The sequence below is a fragment of the Melanostigma gelatinosum genome, assembly GCF_949748355.1.
Source record: "Melanostigma gelatinosum genome assembly, chromosome: 16".
Lineage (NCBI taxonomy): Eukaryota > Metazoa > Chordata > Actinopteri > Perciformes > Zoarcidae > Melanostigma > Melanostigma gelatinosum.
In genome coordinates this window covers 10,197,154-10,212,388 of record NC_136649.1, presented here as the reverse complement: position 1 = coordinate 10,212,388, position 15,235 = coordinate 10,197,154, and the positions used below count along the sequence as shown (strand labels likewise).

At 46.9% G+C, this 15,235-nt stretch overlaps 2 protein-coding genes across 4 annotated transcripts in view; both read right to left on the bottom strand.

Annotated features, from left to right (window-relative positions):
* Nucleotides 1-264: 264 nt before the first annotated feature.
* kbtbd11 (kelch repeat and BTB (POZ) domain containing 11) lies at nucleotides 265-5,099 on the bottom strand. Its single transcript, XM_079287381.1, has 2 exons — nucleotides 4,518-5,099; nucleotides 265-3,854 (listed from the first exon to the last, which is right to left on the bottom strand). The coding sequence occupies exon 2, from the start codon at nucleotides 3,761-3,763 to the stop codon at nucleotides 1,916-1,918; it is 1,848 nt and encodes a 615-aa protein (XP_079143507.1). The 5' UTR covers nucleotides 3,764-3,854; nucleotides 4,518-5,099; the 3' UTR covers nucleotides 265-1,915.
* Nucleotides 5,100-6,459: 1,360 nt separating this feature from the next.
* arhgef10 (Rho guanine nucleotide exchange factor (GEF) 10) overlaps nucleotides 6,460-15,235 on the bottom strand; it is a 39,442-nt gene continuing 30,666 nt past the window's right edge. For 2 of the 3 annotated variants that reach the window (XM_079286517.1, XM_079286518.1), the window contains 4 exons: nucleotides 14,077-14,251; nucleotides 8,132-8,254; nucleotides 7,465-7,998; nucleotides 6,460-7,386 (listed from right to left, as the gene is read on the bottom strand). In XM_079286517.1, coding sequence (XP_079142643.1) covers nucleotides 7,481-7,998; nucleotides 8,132-8,254; nucleotides 14,077-14,251 — 816 coding nt within the window. In that variant the 3' untranslated portion in view covers nucleotides 6,460-7,386; nucleotides 7,465-7,480. Of the gene's footprint in view, nucleotides 7,387-7,464; nucleotides 7,999-8,131; nucleotides 8,255-14,076; nucleotides 14,252-15,235 lie in introns of those variants that run through there. The other variant, XM_079286519.1, reaches the window with a different exon arrangement.

The window sequence follows — 15,235 nt, the reverse complement described above, 5'->3', positions numbered from 1 at the left end:
CATGTATTAGAAAGGGAAATACAGCCAACCGAGTTCTTAAATGTGTTGTTGGGCACGAGCTCATGTTTGAACCGGTGTTACTGGGTGCAGTTAGTCAGCATCCACTAGATGGCAGCTCTGTTTCAGGTTAAAAAATAATGCAGCACTTCTCCCCGCCCCCCTCCCCTCCCCCCGTTAAAGACGTATTCAGAAAAACAGATCATATTCAGACACAAAACATTTTATTTGAAGCACTTATTTCTGACTGATATACATTAGCCCACTCCATATGCCTTGAACAGGAAGCCGAACGTTGCATCACTTTACTGTCCATCACAGCAGCAGCAAATCCATACAGAAAAAAGAATTCACAAAAATACAGATGCCAGCCAGCGAAATAGCAAAACCACATCCATCTTGTCCTGCCTGGAGACATTCCTAAAAAAAAAAAAGAGTTATCAAAAGCAATTTATTCCAAGAGTGTAACCACCATTAGAATGTGTTGCTGCAGCAGCGATACTGTGAAATGTCTAAAAGAAGGAAATTTAGAGAAGAAACAAAATGGTATTAATGTGCAGTGATGCAAAAAGAACATTTGTTCGTGTCATGACAGCAGGATGTCTCGTTTGTGGACGCAGTGAGGGCCACGACCCTGACCATGTTCCAGCCCTGTAGTGGTGGATTTCACCTTTGACCTCAACAGGGAGGAAAAGGAAACCTGCTAGCACTTGAACATGGGTCCTTTTGCTGTCTCCTTAAACGCTAACAGGGAAAGAAATACAAGAGCATCTTTGCATCTTTATGTATTCTAAATGGCTTACTTTCCCTCAACTTGCCAGACAGTGACTGTGAGCTAACGTGATGCCCTTCCTCTCAGGAAACCACAGATTGCTTTCAGTTTATAACTCAACTCTGGTGCCGTCAATGGAGCGCTTTTTATTAGGAACTTAATCCACAAAAGACTTTGTCAGTTTTGATCGTTCTTTATCTTTGGCAAGTGTGCTAAATGTAGGACCTGTGACACACGTGAGTAGAGTATGCTCTATCAGCAAAATAGCATTATTCTGAATGCAAATGTGAATATATGTACTCATAAAACTTAAAGTTCAGTTTCCAGTTTAGTGTTTCGTAAGCCTGAAGCCTCTTGAAGACTGTTTCTGCAACTACTTTTGATTCGTTTTCTCAAGGAAGTATGGCAAACATTTGCTGTTTTCAGTTTCTTAAATGTGAGGATCCGAAGCTCTTTTATAATATATAATAATAAAACCAAAATATATTTGGGTTTTGAACTGTTGGTTGTATAAAACATTCAAATGCATCTCCTTGGAGTGTATCGTTTCATTTTATCTGACATTTTGTTGATCAAACAATAAGTCACAAATAAACGCTGAAAACAATCATAAGTTGCAGCCTTAGATGGAAGAATTATTGTAAGTCAGATTCCCATGATGGTAAATATTAAATAGCATTACAGCAGACACACCTGTCTCCTCTGTCTCCTTTGCATAGAACCTGTGTTGCACCGCTCATAAGGCGCACTACGACTGCTTCCGTTCTTTTTTTTCTTTATACAACTTTCAACAAAACACTTGTCACCAGTCAACGAGTTAATATGTTCTAAATAACATCTATTCTATTCAAAGAAAGTGCACAAAATAACCTACAGCCACTGTCATGTCATTATCTACAGTCAGATACAATTATTCATTCAACTCAAAAAAATGAAAAATCCTTTTAAGGCTTCAACCCTGCAGACACATTAAATTGCCATGCAAATACACACATTCCATTGCAAGCAGGCAATGAGACACTGAGATAGAAAGCTGACATTGAAGAATGTATATAAGGTCTTCTGCTTATTTCAGTTTCGCTATTATGCATTTATTTTGTTGGTCTGGAACACACACACACACACACACTTGCAGACACACACGCACTATGTCACTTTCTCAGGCTTTTCAGGCAAAGTGAGAACAAAAGGAAACAGAACCCCTTTTGCCTCCAGAGGCGCCTTCAGGGCCTCCTCAACAAAGTAGGCGTTCTCCTCCTCCACCACAAACTGAAGAGTCTGGCTCTTGTTCACGCAGTAGATGCAGTTCCCGATCACGGCACACCTGAAGTGCAAATGACTTCCCAGCCTCTGCGCCGCGCAGTCATGCCACATCTTCACGATGCTGTTGTACTTGAACACGGTGATCCCCTGCTCGCGGTTGACGTCAAAGCGGTAGATGAAGCTCTTGAACGCCACCATGTCGGTGGACTTCTTCCTGCTGTTGTTGAAGGGGCACTCCTGCCACTCGTCCCGCTTGGTGTCGTACTTCAGAAGGCGGTAGAAGAGGGAGCCCCCCGACACGTAAAGCTCCCCGCTGCAGGTGGTGGCCTCGTGGGCCACCGCGAAGGCTCCCTTGGGCAAAGGGGCCACGGCGGTCCAGCGGTCCATGCGAGGGTCGTATTTTTCCACTGTAAATAAACATTCCCCTCCAATGGCGTACAAGTAGCCATCCATGGACACGAGCTTGAGCTGGGCACGAGCTTGGGTCAGAGGTCGTACCTCGGCCCAGCGGTTGGTTATGGGGTTGTAACAGAAGACCTGGTCTGAAACCTTGCCCTTGTCCCCGTAGCCCTTTATCCCCCCTGCCACAAACAGGTAGTTATACATCGTGCAGATCCCGCACCCTTTCGTGTTTATGTCCTCGGGCATCGCCGTTAAAGATCTCCAGTCATTAGCGGTTTCGTTGAAGCAGTAAATCAAATGACTCTCCTCCAATGACCCAACCGACAAAGGGCTCTGCGGTCGGCTGCCGCATCGGCTCGGCGGCCGGCTCCCGACGCGATCGAACACGTCGTTTATCTCCGCCACCATCAGAGTCTTCCTCCCCTCCATTCTCTTCTTCAGGATCAGATCCCGCTCGGACCCGTTCAGGCGCCCGTACGCAGCGGGGTCTTTGAGGACCTGGAGGAAGTTGTCGCTCATGAAGCCGTAGGCGGTCTCCTTCAGTTCGCTAAGTCGCTGCTTTTTGGCGATGGTCAGGATCTCGTAGCAGTTCTCCGCGGTGATTTGCTCGGACATGGAGTCCATGGCTGCCTGGACGGCGCAGGGGATCTGGAGGATTTTGGCCCCTGTGATGACTTCCACGACATTGCCCTTGCAAACGTTCATCTGAGAAGTGTAAATATAGTCGATTAATGTAGACATAGTCTTGTAACTCACTCCCTTCACTTTCAAGATGTCACGTGACAGCCGTGCTTTGAAGTAGTCACTCTTCTCCGCCAGGACGGCCTTGTGAGCGTTGATCTTCTGCCCGCCGACTTCGATGACTAAATCAGGCTCTTTTGGGGACTTTCCAGCTCCCTGGCTGCCGTCCCTGCGCTCGAGGTTCGATTTTAGGACTGACCAATCTCTTTCCTGTTCGGCTTGGCCAGGCAGGCAACCTGCATTGAGAGACACTTTCGCTCTGGCGCCATTGTGGACTTCACAGTTTTGTTGCGGACCTCCGTTATCATTGGAGAGGCGATACTGATCCGCCCTGGAGATGTACGGGACGTCGCCTTTCTGGTGGCCGATGTGGTTATTCTCCATCAGCATACCGTCCAGCAGGTATTCCTTCTCAAACACTGGAGGGGGGCTAAAATCCTGGTTGTCCTGCGGGAATCCTTGGACGTAACCTGGACACAAATCCCCATCGCTGTCAGAAGGCGTGACAAGGTCAGGGTTCACGGCGTGGAGGATGACGTCGGCCTCCACGGTGACGGCCCCTCCATCATGCCTGCGACACTCGTTCATCTCGACGTGCTCACTTGTGACGGGAGGCGGCGCCTTCACCGACCATGCCGAGTGGATGGACAAGCTTGTGATTGTGCTCCTCTCCGTTCACCTACAAGGGGGGGGGGGGGGGGGGGGGGGGAAGAGAACACAAGGAGGGAATTCAACCAAGGCCAATGAAGGAGGTAAAAAAGGGCCATCAAAGCTGCAAAGGTGTATTTATTCTCTAAGGGGCGCCCTTTCTCCAATAAACAGATTGGAAACCTGGAAACCTTGAAATTTAAAAGGAAAACATGACTGTGCTGCCATTTCCAGCTCTGCCGAGTATTACACTCCTTTAATGTTTCATCGGGTGAGTCAACCAACTGCAGCGGCTTCAGCATGCAACACCTACTTTTTAAACAAAAGAAAGTGATGCAATCCCAAACATGCGGCTTCTCGTGGCTGTAAACTGACTGCATGACCCACTGCCATAATCACCCTGCCGGCCCATGATTTGTGGTGGTAATCTGGAGCCATTCAGAGCGCATGCGCAAATGGTGTTGCGCTAATGGAGGGATTCATCTCCAATAAAACTGAGAAAGGGCGTTTGTAATCACATCAAAACTCCCGTCTCTTGTCCAACGCGTTATCCCGTAATGTGTGATACACGCCGAGAAAACAGCCCAGTTTGTTAAACCAAGAAAGAATATAAGTAGGCTATTTTACGTCAACCTAGTGTAAATTAAATGAGTACACATAAATACAGATTTATGTCCAGTGTGATGTGATTTACCTGCGTTTTCCTCTCTGCGATTAAACAGCTCGGCACCAGCAGTTTCCCTGCCAGTCCGGCACAAAGCTCCGTTACGTAAGGCAGTCCTCGATCCTGGTGATCCCAGCCAGGCTGTGCTCACTTCACCCACAGATCCGATCCCAGATCCGATCCCAGACCCTCTCCGCTGCTGCTGCCGCCGCCGCTTCATGCGCCCCTGCACTGCGACCTCCCCCCCGGGTTCAGTGGCGGAGGCGAGGCAGGCAGAAGAGGGACGCTCAAGCAAACATCAGTCATTTCAGGTCGCACCTCCTCCTTCAGATCAGCAAGATCGCCAACTAATTTCCTCCGGTGGAAGAGGGGAGAGCTGCCCGCGCACGTTCACCAACGCGTCGTCCTCCAGGAAGCGGGAGCTGTCCAGCGTGGGCAGCAAGAGGTGGGCAGCTGTCGGACCTGCCAGGGCTGTGCATTTTGTTGTGGTTTTTTTTTTTTTTTGGTACCGTTGACTACGAGGCGGTCATCGTTGAGCAAAACCACGCCCCTTCAGTCGGCATTCACCCTACTCTCAACAGCAGGCGCACGCGCTCCATCTTAGATGCGACATTCCTGTACGTATCATCAAACTCATTTCATCATGAAAAGGTGTGACCCTTTATGTGACATAATCCTAGAGAGAACAATTTAGTAGGATATTACAGTGATATTACAGCTGCACATTAAAATATAATTAAACACTAGACCCCCCCCCCCCCCAAAGGAATTTTATATTACACTAACGCTGTTCAAAAATCAATAGATGGTGCATTAGCACGCTCCACCTGTTTGTGCATGAGACAGTTTATCATAAAACATACCTGTAGGACCGACATGATCGCTCTCTAAAGCAAATTGCCGAACGATGCCCTGGAGATACGAGTCACTTTCCTTTTTTATGGAAATGATCCAGCATCATTTCTGACTAACTCCCACACGAGATACAACCAGAGTGTGAAAGTAACAGAATTGGAAACGTTTGTGTTTCTACAGTGATAAAAGAGGCACACGGCACGTGACGAGGCCCGCTTAGAAATAGCACGACCTCACAGGGCAGCAGCAGTTATTTTATTCAGGGTCCACAACCTCTCCACCGAGGAGACTGCGCGTCAACAACTGGCCTTCAGATGTATAAATAGAGGGGAGCCACCGCAAGGGCATCACACAACCATCAGCCGTGTGAGATTAGAGGGCATTCAGCTGGGAGGCTTTAATGCCGGGTATTCCGAGAACAAAGACTCGTCGAAAAAGACTGATACGCAAAATGAGTGATCTCCATGGAAACGTCAGGGTCAGAGAGGGACACAAAAGACTTCCAGTTGCAACACCCAGCCAGACAAACTGAAAACTCGGGTTGGTTCAGCGAGACAGAGGCGTTGCCACGTTTTTCTAGAAGTTAATAAATACAAGCCAGTATTCAGTTCCAGGAGTTAAATATTATCTTAGGCTCAAGTCCCCATTGTTAAGATCAGGCAATATTTGGAATAAGCACGCCGTGGATTCTAGCATGGGATCAACTCCAACCTGAAATCCTCCCGTCTTTGCGTGGAAGCGCTGACAATGTAGTGAAACGCGGTTGTGCAACGGTGGACGTGGGCGTCGCAAGAGAGGAAAAGCCTTGACCCTCTCCGTGCGGCAGTGGGAGAAATGAGCAGCGAAATCCCGGAAGAGCGGTATCAGGCTCGGCTCCTGCGGCCCCTCGGGCACATTGCTAGTCCCAGCATGTACCGATGTCTGCACACAAGCAGAGTGGCGCACAAGTGCAAGGTTAGTTTGAGTCAAGAGAAATAGGAGCACTAACGCTCTCTCTTCCTCGGTCTAAAATAGGACTTCAAATATGTCAGCGTTAGTAACTGGTGCATTACATTATTTATTTTTAGCTGGAAACTTGCGAGAGAAGTTGCCATGAACTCCATCTGTATTTCCCCGGAAGAGAATCTTCAATGAAACAATACATTAGGATGTATAATGATACATTGTGGAGAACTGCATGCATCATTTGAAGAATTGGTTCAAATGAAGTACACAAGGTTGCTCAAATAAAACAGTTTATGCATTTGTTGATACAAATTGTGACAAAAGTATAAAGCTTTTTTTCCTTTTTTTAAAATATCCTTATGTGAGACAAAACAATTCATTGGGAGAGGAAGTCTCTCCTGGTGATGACAACACTTTCACGCCTTTATTATTAGGAACCTGGCCAGCCAGGGTTCCTCATCAAGCCTTCCCGAACAGATTCAGTCATCGACATATTTCACCTTTTTTTCCCCCCCATCCCTTTTTCCTCCGTTACCAGAATAGAAGCACAACAGATGACCCCGAAACTCTCACACACACTTACTCCTGAGTTGTCATACTTCATATTTACAACTCGGGGCCTCGACAGATGACCGACAGGTCTGGCCAGAACCCTACTCTGAATAAAACGTTTATGTAACAGATTGAAGGCCCCATCGTTTCCTTACAAACCTTTCATGAAGACAAACACTGATATGAATACTGCAGTCCTATACAGTCCACTGGTACGGCACAGACACTGGAGAGTAATGTATTAGCCATGTTACAGGGGAAAAAAACAAAAACAAAAAAACAGGAAGAGCTTTCAGTGTTTTCCAACAAGTATACAGTATATCCTCCGACTGGTCCGGAGGCTGTTTGCTCAGTCAAGCGTCATGATTGAGTGGTTATATTAACACTTTGTTTTTCTTTTATGGTAGGAGACATCTGTAGGAACATCATCTGGAGTATTGTGGAGCGCTTGATGCACTTCTCCTTTCAGTTTTGATTGATCCCAAATATTCTGTGAAGTGTCACGGATCTCCTTTGTGAGAGTTGTGTGCAGCACTTTTGTTGAAACCTGAAAAGAAACAGAGGATATCGGTAAGATACAAGTATGTATTGCTTGGTTATAGATAAAGTGTTATTTCCAACCTACTGAGGCGCTTTGGGTGTCACATGCTGAGCAAGGGGATCTGCCAGATCATGATGGTAGAGGTGGTGTCCTCGTGGCGAGACTGTTTGGTCTTTTTGCTGACCCTGCGGTGGCCAAGGCCTCCAGACACCACCAGCAGAGAGCTGACGTCCACCTTGCTGACCCGGCGGCCCCTCTGGTGATGGGCCGGGTCGTGGAGCACGTCGTAAAGGGCCCCGTCCTCGGGCCCGTGCTCCAAAGAGCCCTGGGACGGCGCTAGGGAGCCGCAGGACGACGAGGACAGGGAGTCCCGGAGAGCCATGGCGGTGCAGCCCGCCTCTCCCAGCCACACGCCCCGTCCCCGAGGGGCGGTCGGGGCGGAATCCGAGGAGGGGGGCTGGGTGTTCCCCCCATCATCGTCCACAGTCTCTGTTGGCTGAGCTGAGGTGGGCGGGGTGGAGGCCGACGGACCAGAAGAGGGCCGGTTACACACCGCGGCGGCCACGCTGAGGAACTTGACCGGACCGTTGTGAGCGTGTAAGGACACCATGCCCCGACCTGACAACAGGCACAGACCCTTTATTATTCACTGAGCACGTTTCACACACACTTGGAAATGAAAATAATCCAGAGTTGTGGGACCGTGTCGGAGTACATCTGAATATGTAATACAGTGCTGCGTCGGCGTTACCTGTGACTTTGGGGATCCCCTGCAGTCTGGGGACAGAGAGGGCCACAGTCACTCCCAGGTTGGTACCCACCAGCAGCAGACCATGACAGACCAGCAGACTACTCACCGACACTCTCTGGTTTCCTGTGGGGGGGGGGGGGGGGGGGGGAAGAAAAATAGAAGTATAACTTAAGATAAGATTTATACCTTGCATGCATCAAATGTATTTCTGAAATATTGAGAGAGCGATTAAGTGTTTCGCATGAACGGTAATCAAGCATCACTTGTGTATCCTGGGAAAAAAAAAAAAAGAAAAAAAAAAATCGGAGAACTGCATAGTTAATGGCACATGGCCACTTGAATACAGCCCGTTGCGCGGGAGGGAGGCGTGTTGTGTTTTGTTTTCAGCGAGTGGCGGCATTTCGGCAGAGACAACGGTTTCCTGTCTCCAGGGCAACGTAAAAAGAGGAGCCTGGATGAAAGCAGCTCTTTTCAAGCGTCTGAATGCAGAAATAAAATGCGCCATTATGGGTCCGCTTTGACTCAGACAAACAAACACAAAAGTGTTTTGTCATCGAAGGAGTGAAGCGTAAAACTGTAATTAAGGAAAGGAGCGTTGGACAGTCTGAACTGACCTTTTCCCTTCTGGTCAGAAGAATCAAAAAGTCTCTGTGATGCCTCTTTGGACTGTAAAAAGGCGTGATTGTTAGTTTAACTGCACCTCTCAACAAGGACGCCAGTAAAGTCAGGCTCGCTGTGTTAGGTGACTTATTATATGGAATTTGGCACTCGTCTCAGACCGTCCCCACACAGAAGCTCTGTCAGGACTACGCTGTGCAACAAACGCTATCGAGTAACACATTTTTATCATCACTTTTTATGATTGTAATAAGAATCTGGAGTTTTTGCAAAAACAGCCTTTTGGGTCCCGCTATGTGGGAGGCGAAGACTGTCATGAGTCATTACTGCTGCAACAGCTTGACTTGAATTTCCTCCCTCAAAGTAATCCTCTTGGGGTTTCGGGGAAAAAATTACTGCCAGCCTCTCTGCCTGACCCTCTCACTAGAGCTGACCCCTTGCATGGGGTGCACACACACACACACACACACACACACCATACTTCCAGGAATCATGCCAGGCAGGCAGGTACAGTTGAAGACTGGGCCCTGCCCACATGTGCTTCTAATGAGGGCCCGGAGTTAGCAGGAACACACGGACTGCTGGTCGGGGGCCTTGCTCAACTTCCTCCTTTCATAATATTTGGAGTTCCCCACCCAATGGGTGAACTAAAATAAACCCAGAGTGAACGTCAACACGGCCCAGCTCTGGGCCTGATCCTACACCAGAGCACCACTTTGATCCGCACTTAGTCCCGACAAGCAACAGCAGGAGGGAGGAGCAAATCCCAAGCGTTACAATAATACACTTGATCACTTGATTCAGTCTCGAAATAACTCAGATCAGCAATGTCAGTAATTGCCATTTCAGTCGGCCTATATTAGCTCCATTGTAATGCTGCTGGAAGCGTTCTAGCTCCTAAATCACACCCACATTTTCTCTTTGTTCACCCAATGAACAGCTCTGTGAGCATGCACTTAGGGACAGCAGTACTTTGAACTAGATGCTAACGCTAGCATGGCAACATGCCGACAAGTCGACAGTGTTAACATGCTGACGTTTAGCAGGTACAATGTTTACCACGTTCAATTTTAGTTTAGCATGTTAGCATGCTAACATTGCCTATTTAGAGGATCAGAGGGTCATCAAAATGGTGAGGGGAAAATTAAAGTATGCACTGAATTTCAAGGGACTCCATCCAATAGTTAGTGAAGACATTATTAAATGCCATGGTCCCCAGAGGATGAAGTCAGGAGGCTTCATCCTCTGGGGACCATGAACGTCTGTATACAATCTTATAGAAATCTATCAAACTGATTTTTCAGTCTGGACCAAAGCGTTGGATTGACCAATCGACAAAAAAAAAAAAAGAAAAAAGGGAAGCGCCATAAGCACTTAGTCGGCGAGCCGGAAAGTTAACTTCACACATATCTTAAAATCATCATACCTCACTGATCGTGAGGAATCTCAACTTAATCTGAAACATCTCAGAGGAGAAAAATCGAATTAGGACGAGTTTGAACCAGAGCTTCTTCACATTACAGCCCGTCATCCAGTCCTTGTATCTCTAAGAGAGGTGGATGTTCTCTTATTAAAAAAAGAAAGTGTCTTATCCGTGTTGGGATGTGTGCAACAACAAACAAAGAAGAGCTGGAGGTGTTATTTACTGACCCCCCCCCCCCCCTGATGTTTGTCTCCCATTAAGCCATGCATGGCTGCTTATTTAGGTCACAGAGCAACAGACAAAGGCAGACTAGAGCCTCAGCGCAGCAGCCTGCCAGCTCGCCACCTTCCTCCGAGACGCCATCCTGGTGCAGTCTGCTTTGATGGAGAACCGCTGCCTTTTGAAGTGCTTATTAGGAGCTTTTTTAAAGCTTTATGAATATTTCAGGACTATTTTATAGCTTCTGTACTCGTCCTGAGGTGGATCCTCGTCCCACTTTCCTTTGAGATTCAGTGGGTATCACAGAGGTTCAATAAGATAAACCCATACTCCAACAGGGAGCTCAAATAACACGTCTAACTTGGAGGAAAATATATATATTTTCAGATGAATGCTTGGGAATATACAACTAAATTAGTCTAAAACATGAGCCACACACGGTTCCTGAACCACCACTAGCTATGGATTACATTGGAAACGACTGCTATTACAGCACATTAGCTCACTGTCTGTTGAATGTAGGGAGTTAGCAGAATTGCTCCAACATGCATGAACATGAGGTGGATTACTCCACCTCGAGCATCTCCTGCATTCAACACTGAACCATTTACAGAGGCATTCACACTGAAGACAACGCCTCCATTTCTCCATTTGTGTGCCAAGATTGCATTTGGTGTTGTAACACAATACACCTTCTGAACAATGGACTTCCTGGACCCATCGATTGCAGGCAGTCCCTCCCGTCCAAACAGTTTGGATGGCAGTTCCAATTACATCAGAGTTTGTGCAGAAACAGCACTTCTTTGTTTTTTGGTCTCAGAAGACCACGGAAAGAGCGGCATACAGGTGGACTTCATGCAACTGCTTCACCAAAAAACGCTGCTATCGGAAGGAAGTGAGCTCTTAATGGCGAGGCCCAGAGGATGAAAGCTTTCGAGTGTGGTCGTCTGTCCCGGAACCAGCTTCCTCTGCGGTTGCATGGATCCTATTAGCAGTGAGGTCCCAAACCGGGCTGCTTTTATCATTCACATCTGTTTGACAAGCAGGCCCTTCTACTTGTTACTCTAAACACTGGCTATCAGAGTGAGATCCTCTCACAATATCAAGTCAGTGTGGCTGGTCAAACGGCTGGTCGTTACATTTTTCACATGCAATTAGGGATTTCCTTCAGGAAACTCAGGGTTTGTAAATGTAGTATTTCTGCTGTAGCCAATGCAGTTTATAGAATCTGTTTCCTCTGCAGACGGTGCAGCAGCACTGTGAACCATTGTGCCTCTTGGAATAACTTGTAGCCATGGATACGGGAAGCGGTGAGCGGATGGCTCTTTCGTGCGGTCTGTATTTGAGCCTCGACATCATTGGATTCCGTCTTCATAGCCGCAAGTGGCATTTAAAACTATCTCCCCCAAAAGCCAATTACAGGAGATGTGCCACTCTGCTGCTGATTTATAAATGCTGCTTGAAGTGTCCGCTGAAAAGAGCGACCCTGCTTCAGCAGATGTTACGCAACCTCCAGACATTCTCTTTTGTCGCCGCGCTTAAAATGCTTTTGTTGCCTCTCTGAATGTTATTGCTACCTTGCGGCAAATAATAGAGAAGTCACTCTGAAGAGTAACTAGAGCAGAGCTGGGTTAATAACGGCACTGAGATGAGATTGCACAGAACAACTGAGGGCTAGTCGTTGATTGAATCATCAGAAACCAAAACACAGATCAAAACCTCATACACTCAATGCACTGTAAAGAGGAAGCCAATAAATAAATCCACATACAACTTCTAGACATCAGGCCAAACCACAGCTGTCTGCATTTCTAAGCATGCCGCTAAGAGAGACTGAGCAGCAGCGATCGGTCTGCACTAATCCTGACATTCTATCAACAGAAGAAGAAACTACAATCATCCTTTTTTTTTTGGGGCTGTGTGTTTTTGGGATCAAGCTGATGAAACACAGCAGCTTACAAGATCCAGAGCAGCAGCAGCAGCAGGACCGCCCCGAAGACTTCAGCCCGGGACACTCGTTACAGTAACAGTCATTTGGTTTGACGTTTGACTTAAACACACGCGGCAGGAAACCGTTGCAGCATCACAACAAACTGCCGCACACCAAATACAATACCAGCCACTGCGATGGCAACAATCACCTTAGCAACACAACTAATGTCCGTGCTGAAGCACACGGTCAGGAGTTCTGCACGATGCAATACACTGTACGTTACATATATGATAAACTTAAACTTCTCCGTTTTTCTGAGCTTCTAAAGCAAATATTTACTCCCCACAATTACGCCTCATCTCGTATCAAATAGTGACAAATGGTGAAATACGGCCGATTTGTCTCGCCTCTGACGCAGTCGGGCAGATATTACTACCGAGTGATGACAGGTTTACATCTGGAGAGCAAAGGTGGACCATTACAGCGGGATGATGTAAGGTAAATGCTTTTCAAAGCAGGAACAAACCACTGCTCTCATCTAGATTACTGCTCTCACTCGTAAGGCTCGATCTTGTCAAATGAAATAGATACTTCCGATTGATTTTTAATCGAGATAGCTTTGGTTTTAATTGTCATCACAGTTCATATTTTTTTGCCAGAACAACATTCTGATCGACCGACGTTACAAATTGAATTTCTACTTTTTAAGTGATGGATGTATTCGCATAATAGTGAGTTCCAAAACAAGCTCTTGATCTTTCATCAGATGTTTCAGACAGCTGAGAAATGTTATTTTATGCTGAACTAGTAGCTCAGATGCAAATAAGCCCCTATATTTCAATGTGACGTCATAATTCATGTTGTCTTTGTTTGGCCGTTTATCAAAACGATGTCTCATGATTTGTTTTTACAAGTGCTCAAGTCTGGGCTGGAGTTTCCCCTTTTTGACAGCGCCTTCCAGAACACACAAAGTTTCCTAAAAGTGTCTTGACGAGGTCAAAGCTTTCCTTTGTGCAACTCAGAAATAGAGACAAAATGAGAGCTTCCCGATTCCCTGTTTAGACTACAGGAGGACGAGTGCATGACAAAGCTGCCAAAACAAGAGCAGTCTGGATGAGCACCTACGCTGATGACAGCCACGGGCAGCACTTTGAAGCCACGAGGTCGTCGGACCTGCACAGCAATCCACAAATGCTGGGCTGTATCTGAAGGAGTATATTCGACTCGAAGATCAAATATCAGAAAGAGAGAACTAGGCTTAGCTGTTCTTCAGACAGTTTGATACCATCTGAAAAGGTTTCAGTCTCAGTCCAGGGGGGGGGGGGGGGGGGTTGTGGTTTGATTGACAGAAGGTTCATCCAATCACCTGCCAAGTATTTTTTTGAAAGTGCCACCCTTCTCTAAACAGTTTCCAATGACGGCTTCTCAAATGGTTCTGTGTAACGTCCGTCGGGTGGGTCAGGATGTTCGTGTCTAGTGCTTTCCTTTTAACATCGTAAACCTCCAGGACTTACTTTGGAGACGGAACGAGAAGATCCCAACCAGATTGTATTTGTCCAACTAAAATAAAATGTTGGGGATGGGACGCGGAGAAAAGAAAAACAGTGAAAACAAAACCATGTGGGCTGACTACATTCCGTCTTTGATGCTGAACTTTTGAACGATTGACTTGAGCCGTTACTAAAATGATTTTCAAATCTGTTGATCGTCAGCATAGTTGACCCTGGATAGGTGAAGGGACGCATGTCTTACCAGGCAGTGTGTTGTGGACAGGTGTGGCAATGTTAATGTCCTGCAGGTGCTCCAGGGTCTCGGTGTGGAAAAGGCGCAGAGTGGAACCGGAGCTGAAGGCGATCCAGATGCCCACCCCAGCCACCACCATGTGGGACACCACCATGCCCTCTTCCTGGTGGGCCTCCAGCTGCCTCTGGATGAAGGGGGAGAGTGACAGGCCTTAGGCATTACCTACTGCACATTCATAAGAACTCCAGCACAGCAACATAACCATTATGAAGAGCGAGTGTATTCAAAATAGACTTCTAAGGACTTTTTCAGTGGTGGTCAGACTGAACAGAAAAACAGAAAAACAAATTAGCAAGTATGAGTTAACATGAGACCTTTGAGAACAGCAAAACTGAAAGTACGGTTAGTCTGTATTGAAGACCAAAGTGGTATATGCATGCTGTTCAATGTTCTGTAGCTGATTAGCAGTTAGTAATATGATTAGCATCTAATTGGCTATACAACCTGCAAACTTTCACTGTGAATATTTGTTGGGTGGCTCCTTCAACGAGTTAAGTTGTCGGAGACTCGAGCATGAAATCTTGAATCTTCCTTAATCTGGGTTGTTGTCGTCGTCGTCCGGACTCTGTGGCTCTTATATTGTGTATGAGGTTGCTGTCTGTTTGACAGTCTGCCCATGAGAGAACACCGATGCCCCAACGAAAACTGCACTGTATACCGTCGTTATTGACATTTTAGACCCAGGCTAAACACGACAGAGGCTGCAGAGTTTCTTGTGTTTGCTGTGTGACTACAAACTAGAGAAACTAAGCAAATCAACCCACAGAGAGTCTGTCCCAGACTGTTTAGACTACAGCAGCACATGTCAGTGGCTGTAATGTCTGGGACCCTGTGATTATGCTTTACCATCCAAATGGTATCAAACGAGTCGCATTTCTACAATAAAGCAACAATGCTTTTTGGGGGCCAAATGCCCAACCATAAGCCAGACGAATGGCTATTTCTATATAGCTGTTCTTAATGTTTAATTCTAAGTCATCGGCGCCATCGGACCTGGATTCCACACGAAATCATGCAGGATCGCCAGAAACTCCTTCAGCGGGCTGTGGTCGTATTTCTGGGCACACTGGAGGGGCCGGAGGCACGGGACAACCAGGACCGTGTGGGG